Genomic DNA, 23510 nt, shown 5'->3' with positions numbered 1-23510 from the left:
CAGCGCACCCCCCTCAGCTCTGGGATTACAGGTGTGCGCCACTGCGCCGGGCGGCCATTTTGTTCTTATGATAGATTTTTGATGCAGATTTTTTAATTTTTGTGAATGCAAACAAATGAATCTTTCTTCTATGAGTCTTGGATTATTATTATTTTTGTCATATTTAGAAAAACCTTCCTTCTCATGAAGGTATAAAGGAAACTTCCTGCAGTGTATTGATTTTTGTATTTTCTTTCTTCTTTAATGTTTAAGCCTTTGTTTTAGCTTGAATTTATCCCACAGTATGGTATGAGTCACAGATTCGACCTCATCTTTCTCTCCAACTGGGTAGAGTTGTCCCAAAACATTTATTGAAAAGTTCACTCAGGATCCCAGCTGCCTACCTCTGCATGTTCTCAGCCTCCTCAATGGTCTCAGGCAGAGCCTTCCCTTTGGTCTCTGGAAGCAGCAACACCAGTCCTCCAGCAATCAAGCCAATCACAGCTGGAAGACAACACGCAAATCACATTAGAGATTGAAAGGCAGAACCCTGTAATTAGAGCTCCCCTTTGTCTGTCTTCCCCCCCACCCCACCCCCCGGTCCTCCCGTGGTGTTTTTTCATATATTTATTTATAGATTCCTTTGCCATCTTGAATTGCCTTATTTTCCATCATAAATATTGTGCCAATTCCAAATGCCATTGGATGACCGTTCCTTTTAGGGAAATGAAATACTTAATGTTTTGAGTCAAGTTTATTCTAGGCAAGAGGACATTGCCACAATACTAAAAGTCTTTGGAGTTAGAAAATAACTCTGAGAAAAGAATCTATGAAAAAAGAACATAACTGTGCCAATATAAAGCACTTGGTAAGGAAAATAAGTCAGAAAACTTGGACCACTACCAGCAAATAAAGTCATGAGTCACGTATCACTGCACAATAGCATTGAAAAATAGAGTCAGGCCATTTAGTCCAAGTTCAGGGGCTTGATAATTAAGTCCCCGTAGTTCTTTCTTCTTTGTCTCTAGTTGTAATCTTTAGTAACAACCATAGTTGTTATTAGTTGATAGTTTTGTTTCTTTAAGTTCTGATAAAAGTTTGGGTCTTTTATGATTTTATATGTTTTTTTCATAATAGAATGCAGGAAGTGGGATGTGGATTCTTTGCTAGTTTGGGAGTGGCAAAGCATTGCCTGCTAGATTCCATTTTTACCCTCAAAAAAAAAAAAATGGAGAAAATGGATACCACAAAGCCCTTCCACAGAAGCACAACTCTAGCACTGAGCACCTGGTCACACTCTGACTTCCTCACCAGTCTGTGGACCTTGGGAAGTTCTGCAATCGCTCTAACCCTCTAATTTCCCTTGACAAAATACCTATGTTATGAGGTTGAAATGAGTTAATATTTGACAAGCACTTAGAAGAATGCCTCTTCCTGGTGTGAACTAGGGACATGGTCACTAAATAACTAACCTCTTTAACTCTCCCAAACCTCCCAAATTTAGTAGTTACTGTATTGCAAAGAATGCAAGCAGGAAACACACCCAGCTGGCATCTGAACCTCTGAAGAGAGAATTCCGATGAACAATAGATTCATCAGATTTTCCATTTGGCATTGTACGTTCACAAAGACAAGCTAATGAACCAGGCTACACATCATCTATTTTTGCAGGGCTCCTTCAACCAGGATTCCCAGGGTTTTGATCTTCAGACTTCTTGGGTGGCTGCTTAATCGCTATTTCAAGTCCACCGTTAGCACACTAGTGCTGAATTTCCTGCTAGCTGCCAAATTAAAGGTTGGTGAGGGAAGGAGATCACACTTTCAAAAGTAAAACTGGGATTGCCTGAGTTAATGTGGAGGGTGCCATGCAGACACCGGGCTGGGGCACAGCTCAGCAGTAGAGCTCTTGCCTGTCATGTGTGAGGCCCTCTGTTTGCTCCCCAGCACTGTCAAAAATAAAAAATAAAAAAGGTAATTTGGCATGCACACGTAGTCACAGATACTTGGGAGGCTGGGGAAGGAGAGTCAGTGGAGCTCAGTAGTCCACACTGTCACACAGCAAGACCTGAAGGGAAGGGAGGAAGGGGGAAGGGAGGAAGGGGGAAGGGAGGAATGAGCGGTCACACTTCCTTCTCCAGGGAAGGCGAAGCATGAGCGAGGGTCCACAGGGGCTCCCAGGCCTGGATTTTGTGTGGCTGTGTTAAATAGCAGTTAGAGAAACATGGGACATCTTTCATATTAAAATATTCTCCTGACCCCTCAGTCACCCACTGTCCACCTAAGGGAGTGGCCAAGGCTGATATGCCTCTAACTCCTCTCGGAAGGAGTCCAGAGGGTGTGAGGGCACTTCTTCAGAGGAAGTGGGACAGTCCCTCAGCCGGCGTTGGGGAGGGAGGATCTGGGCCACGTGTGTGTCCTTCAGCAGTGCCAGCAACACGGGGGCCAAGCCTTGGTTGTCCCAGGATGACGAGCTGCGTCTGTCGGCCCTGCCCAGCCTTCTGGCATGATATTGGGGTGTGGAGGAATTCACTGTCTCAAGGGGGAGGCCACGGATGGTCTGTGGCTTCTGCGACAGACACAGAGCAGATGAAGCCCAGTTTCCCCCCAGATCCCTCGAACAGGGAAGAGACAAACCAGGGCAAGCGTGTGGGGGGCGGTGATGTGCGGCACAGGAGAGAGGCTGGAGGTGCTTCCCTGGGCCCACCAGCAGGTGGAAGCTTAGCCCCTCTCCTCCAGCCCAGTTATGTCCTGTGTGCCCACAGGAAAGGGGCACTGGCCAGGTACAGGAGACCTGAGTGGGTCCTTCAGGAGACTGAAAGGAGTGCGCCAAGGTGTCAGTTAACCTGGGCGCACGAATCGGAAACAGTGTCCACATCTCACGTGTCTGGGGACACCTGTCCCATGGCCTGCAGCTGTGGGGAACCGGCAACGACACGAATGAATGTGGGTGCCGGACCCCAGGACCCCTCCAGGCTTCGTGTTTGGCATCCCATGGATTCGCCCCGGCACCTTCCATCCTGTGGGCAGGGGGTGGGCAGGCGGGGCTCGGTGCCTGTGTTCCCTGCTGTCCCAGTGCCATTGGCGTGGGGAAGGGGAGGCACTGCCCAGCTCCTGGAGTCCAACAGCCCTGGGGGTGGGCGGGGTAGTGCCCTCAGGCTGGCCACCACCAAAGCCCTTTCTTCCTTGTGGATTTTGTTTCCTCAGTGTTTTGGAAATTGCCAATGCAGAATTTTACCTGCCTTTCTTTGAACTGGTGAAATAAAAGGGCTTTGTGTTTTAGGGCTCCCGGGCATGGAGTCAGGAAGGGTCAGCTCTCTGACCAAGACCCGGAGGGGTGGGGGTCAGCGGAGAGAGCGGGGTGGGGGGCTGCAGGGAGACGGCCTCCTGCCCCCTCCTGTCTTCAGCTCTGTCTCTGAGGCAGGAGTCCCAGGCGTGAGTGTTGGTTGACCTACAGTTTACAGAGGCTAGTATCACTAATGAGCAGACCAACAATGTCACAAACCTCTAGTAACTGGTGTGGACTAGTGGGCATGGAGCCTGTGTCCAGGCAGAGAGAGGGGGTTGTGTTCAGCCCTCTGTGGGGATCTCTTACCAAACACCACCAGCGGGAGTTCGAGCCAGACCTCAGTGAGGCGGTAGACCAGGAACGGCGTGAAGATGCCACCAATGTCACACATGGAGGAGCAGACCATGACGCCCAGGTTCCTGAAGGGCAGGAAGCTGATTTGCCACGGGAGGGCAGTGATCTCCCACCTTCCCTGCAGACCCTCCTTCCCCAAAGCACTGAATGTCCAGACCTGAGAAGTACGGCCATGTTCTTCCCTCCCTCCCCTCGTCCTTCTTCCCCCCCTTCTTCTATCGAGGTACTGGGGATCGAACCTACTAGGCAAGTGCTCCACTCTTGAGCTATATCTGCAGTCCTCAAAAATTTTTATTTTGCGACAGGGTCTCTCGCTAAGTTGCCCAGGCTAGCCTTGAACCTGCCATCCTCCTGCCTCAGCTTCCCACATCACTGGGACGATGGGCGTGCACCACCCCGCCTCGCAGTTGCCTTCGTAACCCATCCTGCTCACCAACTTCGGGCTGGAGGACCAGCTTGACCTTGCCCTTCCATCACCCTCCTCCCTGCCCTCACTCCTCCGGCCACCTGGTCCTCCCTCTCTTGCAAGCCCTGCCTACTGTTCTCACCACAGCCTCGGGATGCTGCCTGCCACCTGCCCGTAAGTGTGAAGGGTGAATGGCTGGCCCAGCTGCTGCCTCTCTGTGCCCACCTTCCTTACACCATGCTTTCAAAAGCAGAGTGTCCCTGCTGTGCCCAGGCAGTTCTGGCCAGAAAACAGGGCTCGCAGCCGTCCCGCTCACCTAATGAACGTGGGGTACAGCTCAGCGTTGACCAGGCACACCATCTCATAGGCCATGGTGATCCCCATCCTGCCCAGACACGCGACGGCGACCCTCAGCCCCTGCAGATCTGTGGGGACAGTGCACCACTCACACACTGCACATGGGCCCTCAGCCCCAGAGGGCTCCAGAGCGGGCTTGTGTGGGGACATTCCAGGTTCCGAAGGGGACGGGGAGCAGGGGTGGTTCACAGACTCAAGGCCGTGGCCGCAGCTCTCCGGGTCTGTGCTGACCTCACCTGTGATTCTAAGATTCTTTTAAAAACTGTTTTTCTAAAGGTGGTTTTATGTTCAGAGCAAAATTAAGAGGAAAGTGAGAGATTCGCCCTAACACCTCAGCCCCAAGTGAACGTGGCCTCCCCCATGATCAGAGCACCTCACGGAGGGGAACATTTGGTTGTGGGGAACCTGCAGTGACACGCCACTGTCACCCACTGTCACCCCAGTCCATAGTTTACACTAGGACTGGGAGTCACTCTTGGTGGTGACCGTCCTGTGGGTCTGGACAATTGTCTGATGACACATCTCCACTCCTGCACAGAGATTCTCTCTGCCTCCCAGAGTCCCCTGCCCTCTGCCCATCCAACACCCCTGCTCCCTGGCTGCCTCTGATTTTCTATGTCTCCACATTTTGCCTCCAGGACTCTGACCTCTAGACCCCCGTTGTGAAGGGCAACCGTGCTCCAGCAGTTCCCAAAGCTGGGGCCACGTTACAGAGGTTACCCAGAGCAACTGCAACGCTTGGGCATATTGTAAATAAGTGCTACTCAATGAAGGGGTTGAACAAAGCTTCACATGGCTGAAGGGATTCTGTTCCTTAGGAAAAAGTATGTCATAAGGCAAGAATCGTTTATTGATGGCACATACCCCCAGAAGTCCTGGAGCAAGACTTTGACCTTGGGCCTGCACTCCCCAAAGCCCAGGCTCCCTGCTCCGGGTCAGCTCTGAAGACATAGTGCAACGTCTCACACGGTCTCTTGTTCTGTCACCTCAGGTGTGACTGCGTGCACATCATTGCTCTTATTTCTTTATTTCTATTTTTTATTCTATTTTTATTTAAAATTTTCATTCTTTTTTTTAGTTTGACATGATTATAAAATCTAATTTGGTCCCTAGTACTTCCCCTTCCCTCCCTCCCTCATTCCCTTCCCCTCTTCTCAACTCATCTTTCTGATACTTATTTTTTTTAATTTTTTTTTTTAGTTGTAGATGAACACAATGCCTTTATTTTATTTATTTTTATGTGGTGCTGAGGCTCGAACCCTGAGCCTCACACGTGCTAGACAAGCATTCTACTGCTGAGCCACAACCCCAGTCCTCTGCTATTCACTTTTATTTTAGTTTTTTTGAAGTGGGTTTCCTGTGGATATACATGATGATGGAGTTCACTGTGGCATATTCATACATGTGCCTTGTACACAGGAAGGCAGCTCAAATTCCTTCCACAGTCCTTCCCTATCCTGTCCCTCCTCCGTCCCCCTGAATCCCCTTCAGCTAGTCCACTGATTTTTCTTCTATTTTGATAAAATCTCCCTTTTCCTTTCTGTCTCTCTCTCTCTCTCTCTCTCTCTCTCTCTCTCTCTCTCTCTCTCTCTATCTATCTATCTCTATCTCCATCTCTCTTTTTACCTCTTATTTTGGACTAGTTTTTTCATATCAGAGAGAACATTTGGCCTTTGGTTTTTTTGGGATTGGCTTATTTCACTCAGCATGATAATCTCCAGTTCCACCTATTTACTGGCAAATGCCATAATTTCATTCTTCTTTATGGCTGAGTCATACTCCATGGTGTATATATAACTACATTTTCTTTACCCATTCATCTGTTGAAGGACACCTAGGTTGGCTCCATGGATTGACTGCTGTGAATTGTGCTGCTATAAACACTGCACATCACTCTTCTTAAGAGCAGGTTGGCCATATGGGTTTGCTCAGAAAGATCCTGAGTATTCCCTTTGTCTTTCCAAATAGATGTGAGATAAAGTACATGGACTTCCTATCACAGGGTTATGACCCTCCCTCTTAAGGCCTTGGGGACAAGCCCCCAGGTTGTCCTGAAACTTACCCTCAGGGATAAAAATGGAAGCTAGACAGGCCACCCCTGCCACCATGTTTGACACAGCCCAAGGATATCGGCGACCGATGCGGTCAATGGTGAGGATGATGATGAAGGCCGCTGGGAATTCAACAAGAGCAGAGTAGAAGAAATCCAGGTAGACATTGTCCCCTGCGAGGCCCATGTGCATGATAAGGCCCTGGTAGAGAACAGAGCTCGTGAACCTGGGCAGAGGGGAGAGCCAGAGTCAAGCGGAGCACCACACACACCCCAGAAAGGAGGGGATTCTGCAGGAACCGGAGTGGATGGCAGGGAGCCTTTCCCTCCATCCCATCTCTCCGACACCAGAGGGCCTGCCTCAGTGCTGGCGGTGACCAGGGGACAAGGAAAAGGGAAGCATGGGGATGGCCCCTGTGAGCGCCAAGGATGTCTGAGCCGAGCGATTTACTAGCAGAACTGTCTGGGGTCATTAGAGGTTGTGGCTCCGTCCTCTTTGTGGTCTTGGAAAGCAGTTGGGACCAAGAGGAGTGACTACTTAATTCAAGCCTCAAGACACAGAAGACCAAAGGGGCACCCTCCCGTCCCCAGGATTTCTCTTCTGGCCTGAGGGTTCTAGTTTTGTTGACTTGAAACAGCCGTCTCCTGTGATGGAAACAGGGGGATCCGGGGATGAAAGGTCAGAAAGGGAAGGAAGGCGGAGGCGGCCAGACCGCCAAGCCGCCTTTCCTGTGCAGTGCTGTGACAAGCTTTGCTTTGTCACTGCTGAGGAGTCTGCAGGGGCTGCTGCAGGTCTCCATGCTCCGAGCGCCTTTCTAATAAAGGCCCGGCTCGCAGCCCTGAGCAGCCCGTGGGTGGCCAACAGGGCCTTGTCCGAGTAAGGGGACCGTGGGACCCCTGGATTATTCTTGTTCATGAGTTCATTCATTTTTTTTCTCCAGGAACAGAAAGTAAAAAGAAATGTCTCTTTGCTTGCCAGCCCTGACTCCTGCAGAGGTCCACACCCCTCTGCAGTTCTCCTACACCAGCTGGGCTCAGGTTGGCCAGTGTGAGAATCACCTGGAGAATTTGAGAACCCTTGGCTACCGGGCACTACCCCAGACCATTTAAACCAGTTTCTAAAGACAGGGTCTGCGGTGGCATCTCATAACTCCCCGGAGATGCTAGTGAGCGGCCAAGGTCGAGGCCGAGCAGACCTTGCTAAACCCTGGAAGCCCACGTCTGCTCTGGTGAGAACAGTGTTCTCAGGGAAACCTCTCCATGAGCCACACGTCCCTGCCCCCTTCAGTGCTAACACGGGATGAGGTCATGTTTTGCAGGTGTTCTTGTTCCCGCCCCGATTGTGACTGTAATTCAATGCATTTAGGGGAATTTTAAAGCAAAAAGAACAAAGAAAAACGTCTTACCAGTTGTACATTAAGATCAAAGTATGCTTCCTTATCTGAGGGGTTCTGACCAAGTCAAGAAAGGAGGGATTCAGCTTCTCGCCCACTTCCTCCTCGGCTCTCAGGCTCTAAGCAAATGAACAATAAAACTGGCTTCCTCTGTTTAATGACAGGGTCCCTGTCCCAGGGAGAAGTAACCATAGTACCCACACTTCCTGTGTTCACCATGGGCCCAGTCCTACTCTAAGAACTTCTTATTTTGATGTAGTCTTTATAAAGACCCTGAAGTTAGGGCCTATTTTCCTATTTTATGGAAGAGGAATACATAAGGAATACGGAGAAGTTAGGCAAATCATGGTGCATATTTAAAGTGACATCATTTGAAAGGCATCCTGGGGTATTGCCAAGGCCCAGGCCCATGACCCTCAGGGCTGAGGGTGAAGCAACTGGTCACCCATCTGGACCCCTCTGGGCCTGTTAGGCAGGAGGTTCAAGTCTCTCTGGGACCTTGACATTCAGACCAGCATCAGCACTGGCTGGAGTTTCTTAGAAATAAAAGATCTAGACTATGGAACCAGCCGACATGTCCGTCAACTGACAAGTGGACACAGACGGTGTGGTCTATACACAATGGAGGGTTATTCAGCCAAAAAGAAAAATGAAATTATGTCATTTGCAGAAAAATGGATGGAATTTGAGAACACAATGTTAAACAAAATCAGCCAAACTTAGAAGGTTGAGGGTCCTACGAGGGAAGCTAGAGAGGAGAAGGTAGAAGAAAGATGTGTGGGGGGGGAGGGTCTTATGAAAATTGAAGGGTGATCAGTAGAGTAGAAGAAAGCAATAAGGGAGAGGAAGGAGGGAAGGGAAAAATGAAATATGGGGAATGATATGGGCCAAATTATATTGTTCCATTGTGTGCATGCATGAACATGTGACAACGAACCCTACCACTATGTACGACTGTAAGGCACCATTAAAATATGGAACAAAAGTAATAAAGTAACAAGAGATGGATGGGGATGTGCATTTTCACAAGGTCCCCAGGTGACTGCACACAGGGTGCAGTTAGTACATGACAAGTTCAACTCTGGAAGAATGCAGTCACTAGGTGGCGGAGCAGGGACTCTCCATTCCACTGCCTCCTTCCCAAAAGGGATGTGACGGCCTGTGAGAGAAGAGAGCATGAGCAAGACTGGCGGCTACCAGATGGTCGCCAGGGTCTGAATGCCATCTCTGGTGGGACAGAGACTCCCCTGTGACTGACACCCAGGTCCGTCACTAAAAGAACATAAAACCTAAGAGTTAGTGCCACCTGGTCATTAGTGGAAAAGAAGATGCATTTCCACCACCCAGGAACAGGGACCAAGAGAAGGAAAAAGTCGTCTGCACCTGCAAGTCCTCGCCCTAGACTTTGTGGAAGTCTGAGCTCCTTCCAGGTGGCCTATCTAGATCCTCATCCAGAGGGATCCACTCTTGTGTCAACATCCTTTCCTAACGCACTTTACTTTCTCTCCTCTAGTCCCTGTCAGATGAAAAGGTTTGAGTCCAAAGTGATGAGATCTATTGATGGCCAAGGGCACCTCCCTAAAAAGGCGTGGCCCCGGGGGACTGTCCCAGCTCTGGGGACAACCTGTGGACAGCAAACACGGTGAGCTGGCTACTAGTTGGGAACCAAGGATTATTCTTGCACTTTAGAGTTGTTTTTTCCCCCTCCAGGTACCAAAGAAAAGGTAAAGGGCCTTTCCTTGCCAGCCCTGAAACAGAACAAGTGGATTCCTTGGTAACTGGATGCTGTTTAAGAAGACAGGGGTTTGCTTCAAATGTTTGGAAACAATTTGTATCCAAGATATTTTTTGTGCTCAAAGGACTGCTTTATGGACCCAGGAATCTGCCTGGGGATGCTGGGTGTGCGCGTGAGCAGGATAGTGGCCAGCAACACTGTGAGTTGCACAAGGTAGAAGCTCCTTGGTTGATTTTTGTATGATTTCTCATTCCTTGTGAATTTGCTCGGATTTGTCTCAAGTGTTCTCCCTGGATGCTCTCCTCTCATGCATGAAATATTCTATTGCATTTCCTGTAAGCAGGCCCAAGTGCATGCTGGTGGACCCCTCCAAGGCTCCCCATTTTCATTGCTAATGGGCCCAGTTTCTCAAACCCTCCCTTTTCACTGCCCCCTGATTGGACAACTAAGACCGCGACTTACCTGGATAGAGGCTGGCATTGATTTTCCATTTTTCTTTGCAATGTACTTAATGATCCTCATGGCTTTGGCGTTCTTGTTCTGGGAGATCAGCCACCTTGGAGACTCAGGTATGCACCTAGAGCACAATGTCAGTGGAGGGGAGACCTTAGCTGGCCGGCCCCCAACTGCATAGTGGGAGGATCTTACCAGCGGGTTTCAGCTGGATCTAGAAAGGAGATAAAGACCTGCAGCAGGTGTTTGATTCTCTCCTTCCTCAATTGCTGACCTGTAATCAGCCTTCACCAGGAGCCTTCAGGCTGCCGCTTCAGGTGTCCCCAAGCTTTTTGTAAAAGTCTGAGAACTGTCAGAAGGGTCCAAGGGTGGAGAGTGGAAGTATGCAAAGCCTCCTGGGGAAAACAAGTGTGTGAGTGTGTGTGTGAGTGTGTGTGTGTGAGAGAGTGTGTGAGTGTGTGTGTGAGAGAGAGTGTGTGAGAGAGTGTGTGAGTGAGTGTGTGTGAGTGTGTGTGAGTGTGTGTGAGTGTGAGTGTGTGTGTGTATTTGTGATGTGGCTTATATAAATAATACATCATTCCAGATGTGTGTGTATGAGTGTGTGAGTGTGTGAGTGTGTGTGGGAGTGTGTGTGATGTGACCTATATAAATAATACATCATTCCAGATGTGTGTGTGTGTGAGTATGTGTGTGAGTGTGTGTGTGTGAGTGTGTGTTTGTGTGCGGGATGTGTCCTACATAAGTAATACATCATTCCAGATGTGTGTGTGAGCATGTGTGTGAGTGTGTGTGTGTGTGAGTGTGTGTGAGTGTGTGAGTGTGTGCGGGATGTGTCCTACATAAGTAATACATCATTCCAGATGTGTGTGTGAGTGTGTGAGCGTGTGTGTGAGTGTGTGTGAGTGTGTGAGTGTGTGTGAGTGTGTGTTTGTGTGCGGGGTGTGTCCTACATAAGTAATACATCATTCCAACAGCGGATTCCCCCAGGGACAGGGGAAGTGTCTGAGGTCGGGGCTCTTCTCCCAGAGCGTGTGGCACAAGGGTAGCCCCGGCTGGATGGCTGCTCAGTGCTCTGAGGGGCAGGCTCCACAGGACCTGGGACGGATGTTTCTGTGGCAGTGCCACTGGAGGAGGAGGAGCCAGGGCACCTCTTTTGGGCTGGAGGCTCAGGGTCAGGAGCAGGAGTGTGGCCTACTCAGCCTCAGAACCCACAATTCACGCTACGAAACTGCAGGGCTGTTTTTCTAGATGCCACCTGGTGCTCAGGAGCAGCTCCAGATCTCACCCTTAAGGAAGCCCAGGGTCAGCTTGGCCAGCTGTTGCGTGAACTGGGGGACCAGGAGGTAGGGAATCCCAGAGTGTAGGAACCCCAACAGCCTTCCAGGTGGAAGTTCTGGTAGAGTTAACCCCGATAGTTAGAGACCTGCCAGATAGAGCAGAAGTTAAAGCAATATTTTGGGAAATTAGGACCACGGAGAAAACATCATAGGAGGGGGAATCCTGGCTTAATCCAAATTCTCCTGAACATGAACTTTGGATCAATTCTACAGTAAAGTGGCTTGTTTGATGATAAAACAGGGTCATTCGTGTTCAGACAAAGACTGGACAGTCATGAACAGGGCCTTACCGTGGGAATCTGATCTGGGACAGGAGACTGACCACAGGGCTCCCGAGTTACCTGACCTCAGAGCTGACTGCAGGTCGGGCCAGCCAAGTAATGCACCAACCAGTCACCTGTTGACACCGGCAGCAGCAAGGAGCAAGGTCGCAGAGCTGCAAGCTTGGCTTCCCAAGTGGGGAGGAGGCCCCACCAGGCCTCGGCAGTGGCCAGGGGAGGTGGGGGTGGGGGGTGGAGACTGTGGCCAGGTCCCTGTGAAGGTGCTGCCTTGCTCTTCCTTGGTCTGGCTCCTCTTTCTTTGCCTGGCTGCCAAAACCTGGTGCTTTCTCGGGTTCTGGCCCAATCCCCTTCCTCTCACAACTCTCTTCATTTCCTGCATGACCTCATTTGTGCCTTTAGCAACGAAAAGATACTTGAATTTTACTCAGACCCAGATGGTTGCATTTCCCTGGCCCCTGGGCATCTGCATGTGACATCCTTTACCACCTCAGATTTGGCATGTCCAAAGCTCAACCCATTCCCTCCCACCTGTGCCTCCTTCCGGTCCTCATCCCTTTGAGTGACTCCCACCAACACGCAGGTGCCAGCCCACACTGGGGCGCCCACTGCACACCTCCTGTCTCTAGACTGCCACATGCCGTCTGCCCCAAGCTCCGCCTTTGTCACCTTGTTAGAACTGGTTCTATGTTTTCCTCTCCCTACCTCCCCCTGCTCCACCCAGGCCCTCTCTTGCAGATTGTTGCCCTGGCCTCTAGACGACCTCCTGCTTCCATTCTTCCCCGTGAGACCTGTTTTCTCTGCATCCTGAACGACCTTTCCAAAATGCGGCCCCACCATGGAGTTTGTAGACTTGTAAATAAGTTCAGCTTAATGCTGTTGGTGCACATGGCAAGATGTGCCTCCAAGGAGGCCAAAGCTGGGCAAGAAGTGGGCCTTCCTGCTAACTCATTAGGTGTCCATTCTTGGGGCTGTGGAGGGGGTTTCTAAGCAATGGAGTGAAATGAAGATGGATTTTTAAGTTGCTGTTTGAAAAAGGATCAGAGGACAGTAAAGCCAATGTCAAGAAGAACAGCTGGGAAAGTGTCCAGGCAAGAAATGAGGCTTCCTAGTGGAATAGGAAAATAAGGGTGGATTCAGAGCTACAACCAGGGTTGACATGAACCCAGGGAGACCAGGGGCAGAGGGAGATAGGATGGTTCTCAGAGTGTGATGGACTATAGGTCCCCGGGAATTGATATGTTGGGGTCCTGGCCCCCAATGTGTAACCTGAGGTGGGCCTTTGGGAAGTAACTGGGATCAGATGAGGCTTTGAGGGTGGCCCTTATGATGGGGTTTGTGTCCTTGTGACAAGAGAGAGAACAGAGTTCTGTGGCTCACTGTCCACCATGAGTGGACACAAGGCGGAAGCAGCTGTCGGCCGCCAGCCTGAGTGAGCCCCAGGCGCCCAGCACCCGGATCCTGGACTTGCAGCCCACCAACTGTGAGAAATGAGTGTGCTTTTGAAGTCCTCCATCTGCAGTGTTTTGCTGTGGCCTCTTGAGCTGACTGCGACACAGGTTTTACTGGCTCTTGGATGAGAAACAGGCTCCCTGGGAAGGTTGAGATGCGCGTTTCTTGGGAGACACCAGGATACATCCTGGAGGAACCAAGAAGGTGGGCTGTGCCCGAGAGGGAGAGTGGGTCTGGTAATCAGCATTTCCCTGCCTCACTTTAGGTCACTTCACATTAGGGGTTTCTAATAACTTCTGTCATTTTCCACGTGTTTCCCTCTTACTTGCCTTGGTAACTCTGATTGATTGGTATGGTCTGTCCGGAGTTCCTTGTTGGCCTTATTTGGGATAAAACTGCTGTGATGGGTTGGGGATGTCTGTCTTGGGCATGGGTATGAGGAGGTATTGTGACTAGTGCCCAGCTCTGCTTTCTCCATCCTAAGATTTCCAATGAGGAGGAACAGAATATCAACAGTAATAGGGTTGATTCCTTCACAGGGTCTGCAGTCCAAAGTGTACCACGGCTGTGAAAGCCAAGTTAAATGCCAAATAAATAAAGGAAATGTAAGATCTAGGTCACAAAACTGTTATATCGATTTCCATTTCTGATTTTTATCTCTGAAATGTGGACCTGGGCTTCCTGTGTGATAGGCCTGGAGGATGAAAGAAACCTTGGAATTCAGAAGCCAGGTTAACAAAATAAATTATTTCAACCCATCTCCTCTTTTTTTGTTCCAAACAGACTTACCAGTAATAGAGCAGGAAGCAGAAGTTGGGCAGAGTAACCGCGAACTGCAGCCACCTCCAGTGAGGAAGGGCGTACGCCACCCCTGCCAGCACCAGGAGCCCCACGGTAAAGGACACTTGGTAAAAAATCCCCACTGTTCTCCGATAGCTGAGCCCGACAAATTCTGTAACTGCAGAGAGAACCCAATGGTCAACGAGATGCAGTGCATCAGGGCTGTCAGTACAGTGGGATGTGCAACTCAAAAGAAAGGAAAACGCCATCCCCCCATTCTAGAATTTTCCATGCAGCCCTCTTTTACGTGATTCCTGTGGTTTAGTTCCTTATGATTGCTATTGTATTAATTAATAGAAAATTTGTAACTCAACATCTTTAGATAAAATTAAAGGCCTACCAATATGAGCAAAAATGCTTGATTTATAGAATGATTTCAAGGACAAATGCAATTGTATTTCAGACAAATGCAAAATTTTGATCTAGAATAAGAAGGTGGCGATAAATGATCTGAATAAGTGGATCAGAAGTTGACTTTGGGCTGTAGATGATTTTTGGTACATGAACACCTGAACGTAACTGGTTTTTCTCCAGGGTTAAGCACTTTCTTGGCAGCCCTGCTTCTTAGCATAAGTGACTTGGAAACCCAGCAGTGGGCTGGAGTTAGCCAGTGCTAACATGTAAGAAATTATTTTTCAATTTTCAGGAAATTTGCAAACTGGTCATTTAGTCTTGTTTTCTTGAAATCAGCCCCATGGAAGGTTTACACTTTGGAACTTGGAGAGCGCCACACACCAGGGCTTCTTGTTCTCCGAGAGCAAACTCACCCCCACCTGGATCCTGCATGTGGTGGCACAGTGGCCTTATCTTCCCAGGACTACATCAGGCAGACCAGTGAGGTCCTGGGCTTGGGGTCAGGGGGCTGGTTTATATGGTCTTAGTCGAACTCAAGTTCTGGGTGTCCCACAAGCCACATTTTTGCTTTATATGTTTGACAAATATGTCAATGATTTCAACCATTTATAAACCAAACAGAAATTCCCCTAAATATTCCTACAAATCATGGCAAATTATCCAAACTATTTAAAAAAAAGTTCAACAAAGTGATGCTTGAGGGTGTCAATAAGGTGGTTGGGGGAATAGATGAGTTTGGGGGAAGATGGGCAGGGAGAGGTGGAGTAACAGAGTGTACCTCAAGGACAATGAGAGGGACTGGAGAATAAATCAATGGGAGGAGGTTAAGAGTAACTTTTGCTGAAATTTACATTTGCACAAATTCTACAAATTGTGTGTTCTAAAAACCAAGTCACTGGTTGAATAACTGCATATCAAACATTCATTAGATGCCTGCCTTGGCAGAATAGCATTAAAAACCATCTCTTACTCTTATTCCCCAAATTGTCTTTACTCGATAAAGCTGTGCAAGCAGAGATATTCTAGTTCTCTTGAGTGTAATGAGAGCTTTATTATTATTATTTTAACTTTGAATAGATGCTATTTAAATGTAGCCAAAGGAAAAGTAACCATGAGGCTAATTTCAAAGATCTAATTGTGGTTGTGATTTTCTTACTATTGCTATAAAGATGTCCCGTTATTAGAATTTAAATATACCCTAAAGCCCCATGAACCTTAACCTGAACTCTGGCTGCTAATGAATGGGATGTAAATTATATTGCTGAATCTACAAATGGCCTCTTGAGTAACTTAGGTCCACTCCGGTACTTTTATTCCCAGTTTCCTTGTATATGAATTGAGGATAATTCTGGCTAACTCAAATGGAAGTCTGTAAAGTAATAAAGTGCTTTATACATCAAAATCACCCATCATCTTTGCCTGGCAGGCTAGGTTTTCTCTCTGCACAACACTCCAGGGCACAGAAACAAAAAATTCCAAGAGTCGCCCAGGAATCTGGGTGGCATGACATTGACTCTTGCTTCGACCTTGTTTTCTTTTCACAGTGGGGACGCAGAGTTCACTGAAGGGGTCAAAACATTCTTTTGATACAGAATGAAAGTCTCTCCACATGGTCTTGAAGCTGGGTGCAGGTCCCACCTGGCCCTCCCCACCACACTTTGGAACAGAGGCCCTGTGTGCCACAGATTCTTACTCAGGATGTAGCCTATTAACCAGCCTGCTTTGCTGACCAGTCCTTGGATCAGGCGAAACAGCAACATCCACGTGTAGGTTGGGGCGATGGCCATGAGGACCCCAGAGAGAGCGTTGATGAGGATAGTGGCGAGGAGGCAGAATTTGCGGCCAAATCTGCAGGGAGGAAAACAGAGGGAACTGGATTGAACCTGATTCACGGAAGTTGTAGAAGACTCATGAAAGTCATGGAAATCTAACCAGAATCAGAGGCTAAGTCTAAATGACAGAGTCATGAAGAGGATCCCTGATTTCAGCTCTGGTCGGGACGTTTTTCCAGCGAGACTTTGTATAAAATTGAAGCACAATGAGCCCTGTTCACCCCAGGGCTCTTCATAGTGACACTGTGGTGGGGATGCCGCACAGTGTTCCTTCTTCAGGCCACCCAGTGCTGAATGCCTACAGGGCCAGCCAGGCTGATCATCTTCCTGGGAGCAGGGCCTTTACCCTCACAGTCTCTAACAGCTGCCCACCCAAGAACGTTTTTGCTTTGGAAAAAAACAAACTCCAATGTGCAGGACACACCCTCACCCATGTTTCGCTGTGCCTTTGGGTTTTGTGGTCTTTGCATGTCTCCATGGAAACGGTCCTGGGTCCCCCCAGGTTCCCGAGGGCTTCTGTGGAGCACCCTGGTGGGGTGGCTTCACTTTATTTGAGGGACTCAGGTTTCACCAGCTTCGGGACTTGGAGAGGCAAACCCGCGAGTGGGTGTAATCACAGCCTCACCTCTCACTGCGCTGTTGGGCAAATTATCTGACCTGGCTCCATTTCTCCAGAGCTGAAGAGGGTGAAGGGAGACATGGTAGATGCCCTGCCTTTCCCCCTGCTGTTTGCAAGGATGGCAGCCTGGTGTAAATGTGGCTCCTCCCCCAGGGATTCAGGTCTTCTGAGTGGCCACGAGGAGGTCAGTGAACCGCTAAGCAGCGGAGCCTGCCAGGAGGTGCTGAGGTCACTGGAGGCACTGCCCATGGAGGAATTAAGGTGGTCCTCGGGGAGGCCTGAGTTAGTCTCCTGAGAGTGTCATTGTGTAAGAGTGACCCGCTTCCTGAACCACCCTCCTGGCTCTCTGTCTTGTGAAGTGATTGCTCCCTCTGACGCACATTCCTGCCCTCACGATGCCCTGCACCCTGACGTCCTCACCAGAGCTCACCGTTGCTGGTGCTGTCTCCGTGAACTGCCAGAATTGTAAGCTAACTGGACCTCCTTTCTTTATAACGTTCCTCAGCCTCAGGTGTTACACTATATAACAAATAATGGGCTGATAGAGACGGTCTGAGAGTTGACTTGGGGCCCAGTGATACTCTCATCATGTCCTCTTGGTCGTGTTCTAAAAGACACTCTAATTCAATGTTGGTGGGTTTTAAATTTTTTTCCTAGAACACAATGTTATCTGTGATCCACTTCCACCTGCCTGGGTGTTTTTTGTCATTAGGATTGCACGCGATAATGGCGGCAGAGATTCCCTTCTGTAATTGCTGCTCTATTAATGGGCAACTATGCTCCAGTGACTGTTTCAAATAATCATCCACAACATCTTGAATAACTATTTGAGAATGTTAATGCTTTAACTCTGAACTTTAATGTTCAAGCGGTCTCATTGGTAGTCACCGTAAACTCCTGAACTTCTTAAGCTCTGTTTGACCGTGTCCTTTTCGGGCTCTCCAGCAGTGGCTTTCCACTGTCAATCTATAACCCGGTGGCCTTTAATTCAAAGCCTTCCAAAGTCATGGCTCAGTTAATCCTTCGCCTTTCTTCCCACATTCTCCTACCTCACAGCCTTCCCTTCACCCTCAAGTTTATCATCTGCAGACACCTGCTCGGGTGGCATTCCTTAGCTCCTTCAGGTGCAAAATTAAACACCTCAGCAAGGTTTCTGTGAATGCACAAATACCTTAAGATAAGAGGAGAGGGAATATTCACCACTAAGACTCAAAGCAAGAAAGCCAAATCCACGATGCAGAGAGACTTACTGGGGGATATATTCCACTAAATGCTATTTTAAAAGAAAAATCATGGCCAGAAGAAATGTTGGAGACCTGGGATAGTGGTCTGAGACTCACCCACAGATGGCATCACTTAAATGATTTTATGAAAAACCAAAAGATAAAACCAGAGAGAAGGTTAGACACAACACCGCCAGCTCTGTGAGTCTCTTAGCTGCCTACCACTCAGGTTTGGGTTCAGGGATATCAGCATGAGGGGGACGGCGGGGACCAGCATCCCGTGGGAGCTGGTTAAAGGCGCAGCCTCTCAGGCCACCTGATCTGAACCCGAATTCTAACAAGATCCTGCTGTGATCCTAAATGAAACCTGCAAATGAGGATTTCCAATAAAACTTGCACACAGTAGTTAGTTTAGATCATGCTTTGGGAGATCATGGACATTGGGCACGTTTGACAGGGACCTACTGGGACTTGGCTTCTGCTTTGATCTGGACATGCAGACAGCAGGGTGCTGATTCCCAAGAACTGATTATCAAAGTCAGAAAATTTGCAGCTAGTTGTGAAACACAGCCATTATCAAAAATTAGATGAGAGAAACTAACAACTAAATAAGTTAACTTAAAAACAAAACAAAACAAAACAAAAAAAGCCAGGCACAGTGGCACACGCCTGTAATCCCAGCCACTCAGGAGGCTGAGGCAGGAAGATCGAAAGTTCAAACCCAGCCTCGGCAATTTAGCAAGGCCCTAAGCAACTCAGTGAGATCCTGTCCTAATAAAATATTAAAAAGGGGGCTAGGGATGTGCCTCAGTGGTTAAGCACCCCTGGGCTCAATCTCTGGTACCAAAAAAAAAAAAAAGTAGTAAACTGCAAAACATTGCTTCCTAATTATTTTGCTGTATGTGACCATCTATGCTCACCAGGATACTGTGCCTATGTGGTGGAAATGCTATGGAACAGTGCACATTTATGGCCACCTGTGTCCAGTGACCTCACTTTGGTAGCCTGAAAAGGCCCGGATTCCCCCTCAGAGAGTCACCTGTTAAACATCGTCAAGCCTGGCTCCAAGCATGGTTCTCCTTATTGTCACTGGAGTAAAAAACCTGGAATTGAGGTGGGACTCCTTTTTCATGTGTCAGGTGATGCTCAAATCCTGCCTTAGGAGGTTACGGGTGAAGAAACAAGTTTTTCAGCTTAGGAAAGGTTCATTTTCAAATTCTCTGACATATGCCTTCTTTCGTTTGCAAAGCTGAGCCCTGAAAAGCCAACTTGCTGTGAGATGCGATAGTCCTTTCTTCCCTTCCTCCCTCCTCCTTTTTTCCCCCAGAATTCTTGTTTACATCCTTTTCATGAATGTCTTTCTGTTTTTTTCTAAAACACACCCTAATCAGTTATTAAGGCATATTCATGTTTTATGTGTGTGGAAGACAATATATTTTATTTAATGTCGACTTGATCTGTAGATAAACTAGGTCTCTATGAGATTCTTGGCCCTTGAACCTATGGGTATTAAGTAAGCAAAAGATAAATGGCTTGGTTTTTTCTGAAGCCCGTGGGGGTTCTCTTACTGCTTTGGGTCCCCCTTTGTCCATGACACAGAAGGGGCAAGTGCCATCAAAACTCAATAAAGCTTAGGAAGAAGAATAGAGGCGTGTATACAGCCTTTCGGGGAAAATTAGTGAGTTACCAGCTTTCCAGAGATTTCCACCCCAGGAGCAGAGCGATGAGGTCGTGTAAGGAGGAGGGTGATTGACAGAACTGTGACTCAAGAATGCCCCGTGGGGAGGGAGCGGGAATCTCCTCCCACTCCTCGCGTGGGATGAGAATAATTAACTCCTGTCTTCAGCCCACCACCGGGTGAGGATGTCACCTGTGTGTTCACATCCTTCCCCATACGTGGGCTGTCAGTGTCTCCACCTGCCATGCAGGAGGGGAGGGGAGAAAGCTGAGCAGTGTGGCCAGCTTCCCAGGGCAGCAAGACTGGACCCTGGGCCTCTCTCTTCAATGTGTCCATCTTGGCTTAATGAGCATCTCCAAACAGCTGGTCCCCGTTCTGTGCCAACAGAAATAAAAACGAACTCCCCTCCTCCTCCCCCCAGGCCTCCCCCAGCAAGCCAGGAAGACTCCCGGCAGTTATGAACCTGCTGTGACGGCTGCAGCTGCCCGCTGGCTCTCTCCTCCACTGCATCCTCCTCTCTCCTGCTGCCATGTGGCCCCGGGCCCTTGTAAACTCATTAAGCTGTCCCATGCATCTTTAGCAGGCTGACAAGTTCTAATCCAGCCTGACAATAGCAGGAATCAGAGAAGGCATTCTGCTTATGTTTCATGTTGTGCTCACAGGTCGGGGCTGGATCAGAGATGGATAGGGCAATGTGGGGCAGTGAGCACAAGTGTACTCCCCACTGATTTGAGACTTACATATAGCTTTATTTTATGGGTAACTATATACGTGTAGCCTGTACTGATTCAGTATTCACTGTCTTAGTAGGTGATCCTGTTCAAAACCTTGAGTTCAGGGCACGGCACTGGAAAACACTCAGTGCACAGTCAGGATCATGGCTATTGCACCTTTGACCCTGGAGCCAAGTTGTCTAAGTGTTCATCCGGGACAAAGCAAACGATCCCACTCTTTTCCCTTTTGAGGACCCCTAAATACATCACTTTGGACATCAAGAGAGCAAAGGTGCACAATGTGAGAACCTGCAGCACAGTGAGCGTGGGACCCCGAAACAAGGGGTGAATAAGAGGCATAGGGACAGCTGGGCCGGTGCGAGTACTGAACACGGGGACACAGAACCCCAGAGTCCTCTGAGGACGTCTGGTGTGAGAGGCCCTTCCTCGACTCTCTCCAGCGACTGTGACGTGGTGGAATTTCTGCACCTCTCCCAGTGTAGACAGACCCCACATCCCTTTCATAACATTAGCCATGTCTTAGGTCCTATGCTTTGAGCCCCATCTGGCCCCAGGGACCCAGTTCAGGAATCCCACGATCCGAGAGGCAGTGGGGAGATTGCAGACGGGCCTGGCGCGGTGGCGCTTGGTGAAGGAGACAGAGCAGGATGGGTCAGAGCTCATGGCCTGAAGGCTCGTGAAGGTGGGGGGCGATGAGGCCAAAGAATGAGCTGGCAGTTACAAAAGGGATGAAATCATTTGTTGCTCTCTCTTCTAGAGAGAATAGCTGAACTGCTGGACACCTGGCAGGAAACAGTGCTGCCTGGTGAGGACGCATCCCTCTCTGACCCCAGAGAATCTGAGAATGCAGATGTGAGTCGTTACTGTCAGCAGCACAGCAAAAGAAACTTAAGATTATACCAACAACCACACCAGGCAGGAGGTAGCGAGTGGCCTGGTGTTGGGGAGAGGAAGGATTCCAGCAGCCCCGGGGAGCCCAGGGTTATCTGGACCCATGGGACCTGAGTGGCCCACAGGAGCTTCACCTACCTGTCTGCCAGGTAGCCGATACCCATGGAACCGACAAAAAACCCCACGTTCACTGCCGACTGGAACAAGTCCAGCATCCAGGAGTTGGCACACACGAGGTTAAACTGTCCAGAGGTGCGACGTGTTCCAAGCCAGGGGGAAGGAAAACAAAACCCGGTTAGATCCTGAGAGACAGAGCTCAGCCGTGGAGCTTGCTAACCCTTCCTTGAACTGAGCTGGTGCGGCCAAGTGACAAAACCAAACTAGGTCTCGACCATGTTGACTTTCTTTACGCCTCCAAAGACTGGCCCCGAATCCACGGAGCCTCCCATCTGATGGTATGTCATTTGGCTCAACTGGATGGTGCACCACATCAGCTGAAGTGGCTAACTACTCCACTTACAGATGAGTCCATTTTCCTTTAAATTTTAACACACAGGTCAATAGGTGTGTGGGCAGGATACTCAAGCGCCAGCAGGAGACTGTGCAGTGAGCATCTCTTAACTGGCCTTTTAGTAATAGGGGGATTCAATGGGTCCTGCTAGTGGCTGTCGCATTTGCTTTTATTTGGAGGAGGAGGCAGGGTTGGGGTGCATAGGCACTGGCCTGGACGTCCTGAGACACATCTAGACTAACCCTCTGCCACTCGCCCTGGGCCTGGGTGCAGAACTTTGCTCTGGGTCTCGGTTGGTTTCCTCCTCTCTGCCAGAGGGGAGTTAGCCACACTGTGGAGCCTCCTAGAGTTGCACGGTATCGAGCCCTGAGTCTCTGCCCTACCTGGTATTTCTCCAGATCTTTCCAACCAGTCTTCTCTTCCTAAATACCGGTCCACCTGGGAGCTCTCCACAGTACACGCACAGCCTTCTCCAGCTGAGCTAGACAACTGGCTCTGTCTGTACTTTCAGGATAACTTCACTTTCCCATTCTGCTCTGCCTCCACGTTTTCTCTTGCTGGAACCAGGCTTCACAATTAGATTTTGCTGTGATCACTTGGACACTTTGAGCAAATTAGAAAAAAAAAAAGCCACCAAGAGAAAAGCTCATCTCCTCACACACTAAATCATGGTTCAGCTGGGCGCCACCTGCTTCCAGGTGTCATTCGCGGGTGACAGAACAGAGGGAGCCGTGGGGCTGCTGAAAAAGAGGAAGATTGGAAATACTCCCTGGCAACCTGTCCGGGAGTCCTGCTGAGACTTGCGAAAACTAAAATCATTATCATCAGAATGTGAGGAAGTTCTGACTAATCCACTTGTACTCCAAACACATTAGGGGCTGCATGCTTTCACTCGGAAACCAGGATTGTGCAGACACGGAGCCAAGGACCATGTCTGCACACAGTTATGGAATCCAGGCCTTTCCTGGATCCTTCCTTCAGGAAAGCTCAGTGGTTTGCATTTGGTTCTGAGTCCTCACTTACCTCAGTGACGATGGAGGAGCCAGGAGTGTCGTACACCCAGTCATGTTGACAGGGGACAAGTGGCAGGTGGCTCCTGTTGGCAGCCAGGCTGGCCAGAGGGTCCACACAACCGAGGGTGCTCTGGTTCCAGTCCACCTCATACTGCATGCACTGGCGGAGGAAGGCCTCGTCCGCAGCCCCCAGGCCGGGCACGGTATAGTTTAGCTCCTCCGCTGGGCTCCAGCCGCATCGCTGGCTCAGCTCAGACACCCCGGGGCTCTGGCAGTGGTGGCTGGGGGCAAAGCCCAGGAAGACGATGCCCACGTAGATGGGGGTGAAGGTAGCAGAGAGCAGAGCTAAGAGGAAAAACGTTTGTTTCTGGAAAAGATGAAATTCCCCTACGTGATCCAGGATGTCATCCATGGTCGGCATGGCTCCTGGAGGCAGGCGGTCCCGAGGCCTCCCCTGCGCCAAGCCAAGTGTTGCAGAGAATGGCCGAGGCCAGCTCAGCACAATGCCTGACCAAAAGTCAAAGGGTGCGCATTAGTTTACTTTAGAAAGGGATGAGCCCTCGGGTCAGACTTCTCCTTGGTCGGCCAACTTCACACTGAGACCTCTCCAGCGGGGAAGAAGGTCCTGCGGCTGCCCGGGGCCAAGGTTGTGTTTACTGTAACATCATTCTCTATGAGTTTGCCTCACATCAGCACCAAAACAATCCTTCCTCTGTACCCCACAGGGAGAAATC

The 23510-nt window shown here is 49.4% G+C and overlaps 1 protein-coding gene across 1 annotated transcript; it reads right to left on the bottom strand.

The window, feature by feature from the left end:
- Positions 1 to 379: 379 nt before the first annotated feature.
- On the bottom strand, positions 380 to 23197 carry Slc22a2 (solute carrier family 22 member 2). The gene is made up of 10 exons (XM_026393157.2): positions 22787 to 23197; positions 21391 to 21494; positions 15969 to 16123; positions 13871 to 14039; positions 10024 to 10138; positions 7839 to 7945; positions 6445 to 6659; positions 4342 to 4450; positions 3572 to 3684; positions 380 to 483 (listed from the first exon to the last, which is right to left on the bottom strand). The coding sequence occupies exons 1-10, from the start codon at positions 23195 to 23197 to the stop codon at positions 380 to 382; spliced, it is 1602 nt and encodes a 533-aa protein (XP_026248942.2).
- Positions 23198 to 23510: the final 313 nt, after the last annotated feature.

Source organism: Urocitellus parryii, chromosome 8, assembly GCF_045843805.1.
Source record: "Urocitellus parryii isolate mUroPar1 chromosome 8, mUroPar1.hap1, whole genome shotgun sequence".
NCBI classification, from domain to species: Eukaryota; Metazoa; Chordata; class Mammalia; order Rodentia; family Sciuridae; genus Urocitellus; species Urocitellus parryii.
The sequence above is the reverse complement of the archived record's forward strand: the minus strand, read 5'-3'. Positions and strand labels throughout refer to the sequence as shown.